Source organism: Equus quagga, chromosome 1 (genome assembly GCF_021613505.1).
Source record: "Equus quagga isolate Etosha38 chromosome 1, UCLA_HA_Equagga_1.0, whole genome shotgun sequence".
NCBI classification, from domain to species: domain Eukaryota; kingdom Metazoa; phylum Chordata; class Mammalia; order Perissodactyla; family Equidae; genus Equus; species Equus quagga.
Window position 1 is genome coordinate 38,074,322 of NC_060267.1, and position 13,837 is coordinate 38,088,158.

The 13,837-nt window shown below is 34.3% G+C and overlaps 1 protein-coding gene across 1 annotated transcript in view; it reads left to right on the top strand.

Moving 5' to 3' along the window:
* SLCO1A2 (solute carrier organic anion transporter family member 1A2) overlaps positions 1–11,800 on the top strand; it is an 85,317-nt gene extending 73,517 nt beyond the window's left edge. The window contains exons 18-20 of the mRNA XM_046677689.1: positions 3,102–3,166; positions 3,725–3,842; positions 10,928–11,800. Coding sequence (XP_046533645.1) covers positions 3,102–3,166; positions 3,725–3,842; positions 10,928–11,147 — 403 coding nt within the window. The 3' untranslated portion in view covers positions 11,148–11,800. The remainder of the gene's footprint in view (positions 1–3,101; positions 3,167–3,724; positions 3,843–10,927) is intronic.
* The last annotated feature ends 2,037 nt before the right edge of the window (positions 11,801–13,837 follow it).

Genomic DNA, 13,837 nt, shown 5'->3' on the forward strand with positions numbered 1-13,837 from the left:
GCTTATTTGGACAGTGATATTTTATTTCCACTTATTTAGTATTAGTGTCTATGCACGTTTTCTATTTCTGTCTTCACCTGTTTTGTGCTTGCTGGTTTACAAGTATTTATAATATTCCTTTGTCATTCTGATATTCTTTGATGTATCTGAAAGATTTTCCATTTTTTTCTGTTTTGTTTATTTACACCTTCTTTATTTTTTCTTGATCATTGTTGCCAAAGGCTTGTCTGCTTTCTTTTTCTTTTTCAAAAACTCAGTTTTTGGTTTCATTTGTCTTTATTTAATGTATTTCTCCTCTTTTTAAAATTTTTTTGCTTTTGGACTTGCTCTGTTGTTCTTTATCCAACTATTTGAGCTTAAAACTTAGATCATCTGTTCATTTTGATTAATGCATATCAAACCATACATTTACTTCCAAGTATTGCTTTAGCTAGCCCTCAACTAGTATTTTCCGTGAAGTTTATTTCTAACTATTATGCAATTTCTTTTAACATTTGCCTACCAAAGCAAAATTTATTTAGTAGTGCGTTATATAATTTTCATATCTATGAGATCTTTCTATAAATATCCTTTTATTATTATTATTTCATTTTTTTGAGGAAGATTAGCCCTGAGCTAACATCTGCCAGCAATCCTCCTCTTTTTGCTGAGGAAGACTGGCCTTGAGCCAACATCTGTGCCAATCTTCTATTTAATGTGGGACGCCCACCACAGCATGGCTCAACAAGCGGCTCACAGGTCCACACCCGGGACTCGAACTGGTGAACCCCAGGCCACCAAAGCAGAGCGCGTGAACTTAACCACTGTTCCACCAGGATGGTCCCTATTGTTATTTCATTTTTATGTTCAGAGAACATAATCTAAAAGATATGGGGTTTTGGGAGAAATATCGAGGCTTTCTCATGGGCCTAGTGCATGGTCAATTTTTGAGTGTTCTGTGTGTTTCTGAAAAGAATGTTTAACTTCTGTGTTTTGGATATGTAGTTCCCATATCTCTTGGACTGAAGTAAATCAGTATCTAAATTTTATATAAATTTATACTGATCTTTTTGTCTGCTAAATCCTTCAGTTTTTCAGAGATGGGTGTTAAAATCTCTAGAAATTACTGATGTATTGCTCCATGTAATGTTGTCAGTTTTTTAATTTATGTATTTGGAGGCTATATTGTAGAATGCAAATGTGCCTTGGATCATTATACTTCTATTTTTAGCAGCACTTAGTTTTCTTCTTTATCTCTTAGTCATTTCTTTCAGAGAATTCTATTTTCTTTCTCACTACAATTGTAATTCTAGCTTTCTTTTCATTCATTGTTATATCTTTTTCCTTCCCTTTATTTTCAATCTTCAGTCTTTCATTTCACTTCATAGATAATTTGCTAGGTCTGATTTTATAATCTGAGATTGATGCATTTAACCCATTTATATTTATTGTAATTATCATGACAAGCCTCTTTTTGCCATTTAATTTCATATGTTTTATTTATTTAACTTTATTTTTGCTTCCTTTTTATATTTTTATTTTTCATTGTATATATTGGATTTTCTTATGCTATTTTGAAAATTTTCTTTTTCAAGTGGTTAACCTGATTATTGAAATTCTTATGTACATTTATGTTTTGCTAACCAATTTCAAAACTTTCCAGTAATAATATCCATTCCCTAATAAGACAAGTACTTAATTATGCTCTCAGCTCTCTGCACGTCTTTACTCTCTTCCTCCATCTCTTGCCAAGATCATATTGTAGAGTTTAAGACCAGGTTTTTATGGATATTCTTATGCTTTTCTCTATTTTTGTGAAATCTCCATGGATCTCCTACCATGATGGTAGAGGGACACAACATCTCTGTTACTTTGCTACTTTTAAAGAACTATTTGAATTTCCCTCTATTTGAACTATTTGAATTTTAAAGAACTATATGAATTTTCCCATAATTTGCATTCTAATTTTTCTTTCCAATTCCTGGATTCTAGAAATTCATGTTATTATCAATGCCAATTAGTGATTGAGTTTGGGTAACAGTTTAAACTGTTTACAATTTCTTAGCTATTAGGATTTCATGCCTCTGTGAGATCATAAAGTGATATATTAGAGATAGAAAAGAAAGAAAAATTCCTCAGTAAAATTTCAATGCTCTATTTTCTGTATTAAGTGGAAACTAGGGGACCAAGAGAGTTATGCTAGGTCTCCTGGCTTTGCTTACTTCCTTCTGAGTAAAATCGTTAACGCTGTCTATGTGCCAGATAGATAAGGTCCAGATCGACTGTGTCTCAGTCTATGAAGTTGTAGAGGTATTTGAATCCACTAAATACTTGTGCCAAGAAGGTGATATTTTTGCTAAAAATGTATTGTATCCTTTTGTGAAGTAAGCTGATTTTGTTTTCTCAGCTTTGAGTTAATCGGGGAAGGAGGGGGAACACAGAGGAACTCTCAAAGTGAATTCTTTGAGGAGGTAGCCATGCTGATACTGAAGTGACTGAGACACAAAAAAGGCCATTGGGGAAGTGTGGTCTTCATTTATACTTATAGGAATGTTGGACAACAGTGAAAAAGTGGGGGAATTTTTGCAGAGAATGGAGGAATCTGTCTGACTCTTGAAATAATACCAAGTCACTTAAAATATGTTTGCTTTGAGGTATTTTTGTCACTTTCCTTTGAAAAATTTTATCTTTGGTCTCTTTCCTCCTTACATTTCCTTAGTAAATTCTTAGCTTTTCTGTATTTTGTTAATATAAATAATTTAAATACAGCTAGAGTTTCATTGTTCTAGTTTTAAGCTAAATGTTTGACTATTATAACCAAGAATTACTATTTCAATAAGGGGATACTAGGGTAGAAGTTTATTGATGTGAAGCATTTTCTTCTTTGATAACTTTCTGATAGAAATGAATGAGAAAAAGTGATGTATAAAATACCAATGACCAGAAGTAGGGCTCCTATGAAGGCTACAAACGGGATAATTAGTCTGTGAATAACCAAGACTTGAGGATGCAAGAAAATTTTCTAATGCTCAGTGTGTTACTAGCACATAAACAGTCCTTTTAAGAAACTATGGTAGTTTCAAAATCTGTATTTTTACTTTATTTATGAATTTGTTTTTTAGGTGTATCAAGCCTGAAGAGAAGTCTCTTGGTGTAGGATTACATACATTTTGCACAAGAGTATTTGGTAAAAAGTTATTTTTCCCAGCATCATATCAGACTATTATCAAATTCTAAGTAAATGAAACCACTCTTTCAGAGTGACAGTCTAGCAAATATTCCTTCTGCTTGTAAACAGCACTTTGCAATTAGTTTGAGAATGAAGTACAAGAAGAGATGGAGAACTTCCCTCTTTTACTTGAAAAAGACCCATCTCACCTTAATTCTACTTTTCGTCTATTATAAGATTTGAAAAGGAAATGAACGGGAAATGCTTTGTTAAAATAAAATGTACATGTGATTGGCCCAAAACATTGCTGAAAAAATATAATCATTAGTTCAATGTTTTTTCCTAGCAATAATTTTTGGGTTGCATTTATCCATCAGATTAGTTAGCCTCTATAATCTAGAAACTTTACAGTAAAACTAACTTCTGGTTTCTAAAAATAAAATTTAAAGCATTAGATTTATATTTTGTGAAACTTTATTTTTTCTACTAACAGAGAAAATTGAAATGTTTCCAAACAAAACCATGTTCTTAATTCTTACCTTGTTGATGGATTTTTTCCTTTCCTTTTCATTGTAGCTGGGATTCCTGCACCTATATATTTTGGAGCTTTAGTGGACTCCACATGTTTACATTGGGGAACTTTGAAATGTGGTGAGTCAGGGGCATGCAGGATATATGATTCCACCAACTTCAGGTAAAGATAATAATGTTTTAAAAAATTGCTTTCTAAGTGTAGTCTGTGCAAAAAAATGGCACCATTTCTGTCTAACAATTTCTTTGTCAAGTGACTAGATTAGTTTTGGCTTTGTTTCCGAAAGAGATACTAATACTGTATCTCCATTCACTATTTATATACTAGAATTTTATTTCCTCAATATTTTCAAACTACTTAATAAATATAAGCATAGAGACTTCCTTAACCCAGCTTTGCAAAATGTTGTTAAATTGATTGCCATCAGTACATTGAAAGTAATAGCTATACATAAGCTACCTATCTAAATTGCATTACTCTCTAAAGTATCTCCCTTTTTTCCTGCATCATCTCAGCATCTTACTAGACTGAATTCTTACTTCCTTTCACCATCCACCTCCGATCTTCAAAATTATATTTGTTCTCCCACATTAAATGTCACTGACACAATATTCTTCATGTCTCTTAAAGGCTTACTTTTTCTTAATATAGATCTGACTTTGAACAAAACTCATTTGGTAATCATAACCTGTTTTTGAACAAAACTTGTCCATTTTTCTATCTTCATGCTCTTTTTCATTGGGAGACCTGAATTTTGTTTAAATTTGTATTAACTTGTCATGGGGCAATAAGAAAACTCTTTCATTTACTAAAGAACAATTTAATATTGCAGGGGCTGGCCCGGTGGCATAGTGGTTATGTTTGCATGCTCCACTTTGTTGGCCTAGGGTTCATGGGTTTGGATCCTGGGCGTGGACCTACACACCACTCATCAAGCCATGCTGTGGTGGTGTCCTTCATAAAAACTAGAGGAAGATTGGCACAGATGTTAGCTCAAGGACAATCTCCCTCAAGCAAAAACGGAAGATTGGCAATGGATGTTAGCTTGGGCCAATCTTCTTCACCAAAAAAACAAAAACAAACCCAATTTAGCATTGTTTAAAACATTCTAAAGTCTTATCTTGATTATTAAAAAGATATATATCCAGAACTTTGAACAGAGCAGACAACATAAGAGTTATGTTTTCATCAGCTCCTCTTTCCCCTAAAGTTTCACAGGGGCAATGTGAAGGTAGGACCAGGAACATATGTATGTGCAGTGGATTTGCATCACAGTTGAACAATCCTGAGGACCACTAGTGTAGGTTGGCCTCATCCTGCTGCTTGAATTCCTGCTGATAATAGCCTTAATTAAATACTAGTCCAGGCAAAATAATTATATTTGGTACCATCCTCTGTCAGTAAGATTAATTAGAGTGGTTGATGAAGTGTACTCATGAGAAAATTCACTAGAAGCTAATATAGTGTAGAAACAAGAGGTTGATATTGTTGGTAGACAATTCTCCATGGGTTCCTTGAACTTCTACATATCTTGTTAGCAGAACCCTCTTTTCTGGACTATCTTTTCAAAGGACTGTTTGAATAGTAAATGACCTTGGAAGATCTAGATGATGTTTCCCTCTGGTGCAGAGTTTGCTGTCCAGGATGATATCCCTCTGGGGTAAAGGTTGGCAAACTTGCTTGCAATCCATTTAAAAGACTGAGATTTCCTAAACTCAAGATTTCTTAGCTGTGACCTAAACACACTGTGTGCACAACAGCTACCTGGGTCTTCCTCTGTGTCACCCCTTTGGGACTTGATGGTTAAGGAAAACCAACCTGAACATGAAGCTTGTGCTGATTGCTGTACTGTGAGTAAAAAAACTCATTTATCTCTGACCCAGGAGTCTTGTATCTTCTATCAGCATCCATTCAACTATGACAGACTAATCTGTTAGCTTAAAATCCAGGTAAAATCTAGGACCCTTTTACCGTTCTTGAGAATGAAAATACTGATTAACTTTAAATTTTGCCAAAAATGTAAGGATGGTTACTTACATTTATTCTAATCTAATAGAAAGGGAGAAAAGAATTATGGAAAATTCAGTGGAAGTAAGAAATAGGAAAATAACAGCACACAAAATAAGTTGAAAAAATAAGCCTAAATATATCAAGTTTCACAATAAATGTAAACCAATTAAACTTACCTCTTAAAAGACAGTGACTTTCATATTGGAGCTTTCAAAATTTCAGCTACGTGTTGTTTACAAGAGACAAACTAAAAAATATAATGCAAAGAAAGGTCGAAGATAAAGGTCAGAAAAGATATACCAGGCAGGTATTAAATCAAGCTTCTGTGGTTATATTAATGATTGTAAGACAGGCTAGAATTTAAAGAGAAAAGGATTAAGAGTTAAAGAAGGATATTACTTATTAATAAAAGAAACACTTTACCAAGAATATATAACAATCATGAACCCATATAAATTTATCAACATAACCTAAAATATATATAACAAAAATTCACAAAATTATGAGAAGTCTACAGAGTGGAAAATTTCAGCACACTTCCCTAACAAATATAAAATACAGACAAAAGAATTAGTGAGGATACAGAAAATTTGAACCACCAAATTGTAAAAGAGTTATCTAATAGATGTATAGCAATTTTTTTTAACACAACCAACAGAATATATATTCTTCTCCAGCCTATAATAAACATTTATAACAATTGGCCAGGCTGTATGCCACAAAGAAAGCTTTAAAAAATGCAAAGTGTTAATACCATATAACCTATTTCATGTCCACAATGTAATGGAATTAGGAATCTATGATAAAATATTGCCCCAGCCACACATGTTTGGAATTACCCATGGATCAAAGAATAAATTATAATAAAAATAATTAAGTAACTAGAACCTGGTGTTAATGAAAGCACTGAGTAGGAAAACTTATGAGACGAAGCCAAACCAGTACTCAAAGGAATATTTAGAACTTTAAATGTATACATGTTTTTTTAAAAGACTGAAAATTTACAAACTGAGAATTTAGAAAAAGAACAACATAGTGACTTCAAATAAAGTAGAACAATCTGATGAATGATTCAATAAGTTACATATTGATTGATTTTCTATCTCAAACAGGAACAATAGATATGGTCCATTTTTAAAATTCCAAAAGGCCATTTCTAGTTTCAAAGACAATATGAACATCATCCTGGACATCCAGTTTTCCTGAACTAGGAATTGAACAAAACCAATGGAGAAACAAAGCTGAATTCAAAGGCTGAATGCAAAGGCTTTAAGCCTAGAAACGGGCAGTGGTTTCTGGGATATCAGCTTCCAAAGGGAAAATACAGTACTCATAGGTTCAGATTCAATGCTTTAGTCTTAATGTGGAGTAGAACACCCTTAGACTGGGTTGAGTAGTGTCTCTCAAAATTTCATGTCCACCTATAACCTCAGAATAGTTCTTTATTTTGGAATAGGATCTTTGCAAATGGAATTGGTTAAATTAAGCTAAAATGAGGTCATCCTGGATTAGAATGGGCCCCAAATCCAATCATTGGTGTCCTTATAAGAAGAGGCAAGGAGACCTAGAAGACACAGACATGCAGGGAGAAAGCCATGTGGTGATAGAAAGAGAGATCGCAGTGACGCATCTGCAAACCAAGGAATGCTAAGGATTGCTGAAAATTACCAGCAGCTAGGAAGAATTGAGGAGGGATTCTTTCCTGGAGCCTTCAGAGGAAGAGTGGCCCTGCCAACACCTTGATGTCAGATTTCTAGGCTCCAGGACTGTGAGAGAATGTATTTCTTTTGTGTTAAGCCTTCAAATTTGTGGTGGATTGTAGGAAACTAATACAAATCTCATTGTAAAAGAGATTTAAAAAATGTTTTGCACATCATTGCTGTGTTAGTAAGGAGGGAATAAGACACAGACATATCCAGGAACTAGACCAAGTGATCTGCCCCCTCTGTGACTATTCCCAGTGTCACTATGAAAAATCACCCTTGTAAGATAAGAACTAGATCTGGCCAAAGGGCCTGGGGGAACAGGGAAAAGTGAGGCAAAATTATTAGATCTAGAGGAACAAATATACAGAGCAAGAGAAGAAAACCAAAACAACTAACAACAAAACAAGACACTCTGCAAACTAAAACTTAACAGCACATGAACAAATCCAATGGTAAAAAAAGATAAGCACATAAATTACCAATTGAGCTATGACTTCATTTCAAATTAAACTTAATTTAATGTAAGAATCTAACAAGACTTTACAATAAGTATGCTTAATTAGTCAATAGGATTAAAAACAGTAAATGGATGACATGATATCTATTAAAAATGAACAAGAAATTATGAAAAAAATTCAGAAATAAGAATATCAAAAAGAACTCTTGGAAATATTAGAGATTAAATGTATAGCATTGAGATAATAAAAGGATCCTAAATATGTAATAAATTTCAAGTCAACATAGTTCAAAAGAGAGTTGGTGAACTGGAAGAAAGTACAGAACAATTTATCTAGAATGTAAATCAATGATCTGAACTGATTAAACAGAAATGAACTGGGTCAGCCCTGGTTGCCTAGTGGTTAAGTTCTGCATGCTCAGCCTCAGCAGCCTGGTTTCAGACCTACGCCACTTTTCTGTCAGTGTTCGTACTGTGGCAGCATCTCACATACAAAAAGAGGAAGACAGGCAGTGGATCAGGGCTAATTTTCCACAGCAAAAAAAAAAAAAAAAGAAAAGAAAAGAAAAGAAATGAACTACCTAAGTAATACTGAAGACCAAGTAACAAAACATATAACTCAAAATTTCTAGAAAAGAGAATGGAGGAAATGACAGAGATAAATTAAAGAATTAATGCCTCAGAATTTCCTCAAACTTAAGACAGACATGAATTTTCAGATCAAAAGTGTGTTTCAAATGCCTCCTAGAATAAATACGAATACATATATCAGAATAAAATGAAAAACCTTCAAGGTAAAGAAAAAAACGTTAGTTACCCACAGAAATAAACGGGTGGCTTACACAGGAATGACAATTAGGTCAACAGTAGATAGGTCATCGGCAACACTGGATCCTAATATCTGTATAATCCTTGTTGCTTTGGGTTTGGGTTGAAACAAAAACACAGACCATAGAGCAAGAAATGGAAAATGTGACTACATATAAAACAAATAGGGAGCATGAGGAGCTCTCATTCATTGCTGGTAATGAATAAAGACTATTGAAGAGCACTTTTGGACAATATCTGCTAAGTTGCATACTCCAATACCCTTAGACATGTTTTAGAGAAACTCTTGCTCACATGTAAAAGGAGGTTTGTTGCAATATTGTTAATATTAGAAAAAATTTGAACAGCACAAGTGTCCAATAAGAAACTGGATTAGTAAGCTGTGGTGTGTTCACACATTGGAATGTGGTGCAATATTTAAAAATCAGTGAAATAGAACTGCATGTATAAACACAGTCTTAAAATGGTGGGCTAATACAGAAATTTTCAGAATAAAACATAGTATTATACCAATTATTTAAAATGTAAAAACATATAGTTGTATATATTGTGAAGGTATTCATACACACTTTCTAAAATTTCAAAAATAAACTACAAATAGAAGTCATAAAATTCAACATAGCGTTAGATCTGGGACGGGTTGGAAGGTAATAGGATCACAATGGTGCGCATAGGACTTAGATGTTTAGTGTCTTCTTCTAAATTGGTCTGAAACAAAAATGGCAAATTTTAATCATTTAAAAAACTTAGATGGGGAGTACAAACATGTTTGTTAAAATTTTTTTTCCTGTATTCTTGAAATGTTTCATAATAAGAGACAATTTTAGAAGTAGGAAGATGAAACTAAAAAGCAGAAACTAATAAATACACTATAAATTATAAAGGTAATCAAAAAAATAAAAAGCTGTGTTTTTGAGAAGATTAAAATATAATAATAACAATATAGTCAAGCACTGCATAGCAATGTTTCAGTCAATGATCGACCACTTAGAGGATGATGGTCCCATAATATTAGTGCCAAAAAGCCTGGGTGTCTAGTGGGCCACGCCATCTAGGTTTGTTTAAGTACACTCTATGATGTTTGCACAATAAGGAAATTGCCTAAAGACGCAGTTCTCAGGATGCATCCCCGTCGTTAAGCGATGCATGACTGTAATCTGGAAAAGCCAGTCAAGAAAGGAGGCACTTATAAACACTATTAAGAATGAAAAAGGGAACACAGTACAGATACTTAGGGATTCTAGATATAACAATTTGGAAACATTAAACAGTTTTCTGGACAAATATATATTACCAAATTTTAATACATAGAAAACATGAATTTTTTAAACCATTTAAAAATATGTATCAGTCAAAAATTCTCATCTTCCAAAGGCACGAAGTCCGGATGATTTTAAAGTGAGTTTTACAAACCTTTAATGAACTGACGATTCCTGTATTATACAAATTATTCCAAGAAATGGAACAAGAGGGAAAATGTCCCAATTCATTTTACAAAGCTAGTACAATCTTGATATTCGCATTAGACAAGTTCAATACAAGGGAAAAAGTATAGGCTGATTTCACTTATAAATGTACAGGCAAAAATTCTAAATAAAAATTAACAAATTGAATTCAATAATGTATAAAAACTTAAGATTTATTTTAGGCATGCAAATTTGGTGCAATGTCAGAACAATCTATTAATGTAATACACCCTGTTAACACAATAAAGGGGGAAAAATCTTGGATATTTTGCTAACTATATGCAGGAAAATGATTTGGTGATATTTTATGCAGGTATAACTAAAGCTTTGAACAAACTCAGAAGAGAAGAGAAGAGAAGGACTTGTTTAACTTGATTAATGTCATCTAAAAACCCACAAGAATAAATATCATAGTTAAAGACGGTTATTTGGAAGCCTTTGTATTAAATACTGGGATAAAACTGCTATCACTGTCAGCATTAAACTTAAGTTCCAGGTTCTCTTCAATGTAAAAATAACATAAAAATAGTCACAAAAGATTAGAAAAGAAGGAAACAAATTTGGGTTTTCTGAATGAAAAAATTCCAAGAAAACATTGTAACGAATTTTAGAATTAATAAGTGAGTTCAGCAAAGTTGCTTATATAAGATCAACAGGTGAAACAATTAGCTGTTGTTCTTATGGGAATAAAATATTAATAATTAAAGATATGCAAAACTAATTTGTACCCACCACGCTGTCTATGTAAGATTTAATATATTTTAACATTTTTTTTGCTAGGTATATTTACCTTGGATTGCCAGCAGCGCTAAGAGGCTCAAGCTATATTCCAGCCTTTTTGATCTTGGCTATTTTGAGGAAGCGTCGCCTACCTGGGGAAGAAGCCTCTTCAGGAACTGTGCTTGTAGAGGCGAAGGTTACGGGGAAGGAAAATGAGTGCAAAGATAGGCACCAAAATTCCAAAGTTTCAAATAATGATGAATGGAAAACTAAACTGTAAGGCTCTATTTTCTCATGCTTCTCAGAGTTGGAGAACACACTACAACTTGTCTTTAAAATCAATAGAGGTACTACAGGTAACTTTTTTCATGTCTTTAAGAACCTCAAACAGTTTTTTTTACTCAAGATAAAAAAAAGTTTCACTGATGGTATTTCTGAGGCATCAATGATCTCAATGTCCCTTGAGATCTGCCTCAGAGGGACATTATAACAACTCTCAAACCAGGATATTAAAGACAGCTTTATTTTTACGGGAAAACAGCCATTTCTCTTTTAACTCACGCTAAATAAGGGTATATTTCCCACATCTCCTTTTCCAAATGATTCCAAAACTTTTCTATGATGAAAATCTATTTAATTCCATTGAATTTCTGCTTTGATATTGGGGTTATTTAGAGACAAAATTCTCATCCTGCTTATGTGAACATTTAAGTATTTTATTCAAATTTATCACTTCCAGGTGAAAGAAGCCTACGTGTTCTATTCTATTTAGGAATTGTTATTTAACTCTTCCTATTCATTCCAGACATGACTGTTTCAAAATAGATTGCTCATTGATATGCCATCACTTGCTCTCAGTTCTTTCCCTGCTTTATTACTCATGTCATATATTTGCTCATTTTGTTCAGAGTACTGACAAACTTAATTAGGTTATTAAAAATCATGTAGAAAAGATCGTTGGAATTTTTTTTCAGCAATTCAAACCTGGCGACTAAGCTCTCTCTTAAAAACAAGTGTCCGGCCCGGTGGCATGGTGGTTAGGTTTGCGCACTCTACTTTGGCAGCCCGAGGCTCCTGGGCATGGACCTACACACTGCTCATCAAGCCACATTGTGATGGCATTCCACATATAAAATAGAGGAAGACTGGCACAAATGTTAGCTCAGGGCCAATCATCCTCACCAAAAATAAATAAATAAATAAATAAATAAGTAAAAACAAGTGTCTGAGTCAAAGAATGAAAGGATAATATTAAAAAAAATTGGTCCTTAGAGGCTGTTTTTAATATTTATGCCTTCCGTGGTGTCCCAAGTTAGAAGACAAGCACTAATTTTCCATAAATCATCTCAAAGGGTGAAGCTTTTAAAAAGTAGCTTCCATTATGAAACTGAAGTTAATAAAATTCAGGATGCACATTTAAAACTAAATCTACTCATTTGTTATTTTGTAGCTTATGTATGCAATAAAAGAATGAAAGGGTTTTAGAGGTACAAGAGGCCTTACAGATAATATGGAATTTGTGGTTTAAGAGAGTAGGATGAACAGCCATGTTTATCTACTCCTTATTCTCTCTCTTTATTCTCTCCACTGAAATGACAGTCAATACCTAAAAAAAATTACATAAATCCCTAACGATGAGGACAATGCAAGAAGGGAGGATGGGAGAAGTGAGTGTCAATATACTACAGTTATTTATATGTAACATAAATGCAATGGGAATGTCTACAGGGTAGTACATAGTGGAATAAGCTGTAATCGAGAATGCGCTTAGAAGGAGTCTGGAATGTAGGTTGGAGTCTCTGAGTTGCAAGTTCAATGACTACAAGTTGGTGGCTGGATGAAAATAGGCAAGGTAACTGAAGGACTGTCTACAGATCTTTTGCCGACAAACATGATCTCCTGATGATAGGATGGGTCATATGAAAAGAAAGCAACTGAGGTCAGGAAGACTGGGTAGAACAGGTTTGAGGAGAAGGATTAAGAATTAAGTTTTGGACTCATGAATTTTGAGACTTCATTTCTGGATACACTAAAAATAACCATGCTCAAGACAGGACTAGTGTTGAAACACAAGAGAGGAGCTAACATTGTTGGAAATGATGAGTGTAACTCAGGGTAGGTATGACTGCAGTAGTGAGCTACAGTTGAGTGTTAGGGTCTGATGACGTGAAATTTGGAGCTGCTTCATTTGAGGAGGAGGAAGTAGGGAGAACGGTGTGAAAGCTAAAAGAAGGAGTGAGGTCTTACTCTATATCCGGACAGTTGTGAGAAAAAGTCAACAGCTACCACATAAGAAGATTTTGGGGAAGCATCTCCTCAGGAGAAACCCAGATTTTGGGTAGAGTGCAGCGGTGAAGAGAACACTCGTTTATGCGTTTGAGAATACAGAGGGAAAAGGTGATAATGGACTGTGAGTTCTAGAGGACAAAGTGAAAGTGGGCAGATTTCAGGAATTTGAGTCTGAAAGAAAAAGTAAATAATAGGAGGTGTGTGGAAATTAGACTTATGGTGATTAGAAAAAGGAGAATGAAAGATAGCTTGAAATTCTAGGGCATTTTAGGTGACTGACATAAGGAGATTAGCCCTGATGGATTTCAGGGCAGATGGTGTTGGTGAGACTGTGAGTGTCAACAATAGGAGGGGTCATGACTGGGCTCCCTCAGGACCCCTTGTCGTGGAGGCAAACCGGAGAAACAGAATCTTACTTGAGTACCTGAAGTTCCTGCTTGAATTCTGTTGATGGATTTAAGATGATCAGAGAAAGCTGAGTGTCACTCTGTGCACAACTGACCCACTTGAGTTCCCTCCATGGAGCGTAGCAGGGCCAGAGAGACATAGTTTTGGACCCAGTCCTCTTATTGCCTCCTGGGGTAGTTGATATTTTACTCTTAAGCATAGGCGTCTTTCTTGACACTTCTTGGTGAAGGAAAGAAGATCAGAGAAAGCGGGCGTTGGAGTGCTTTGTGATCC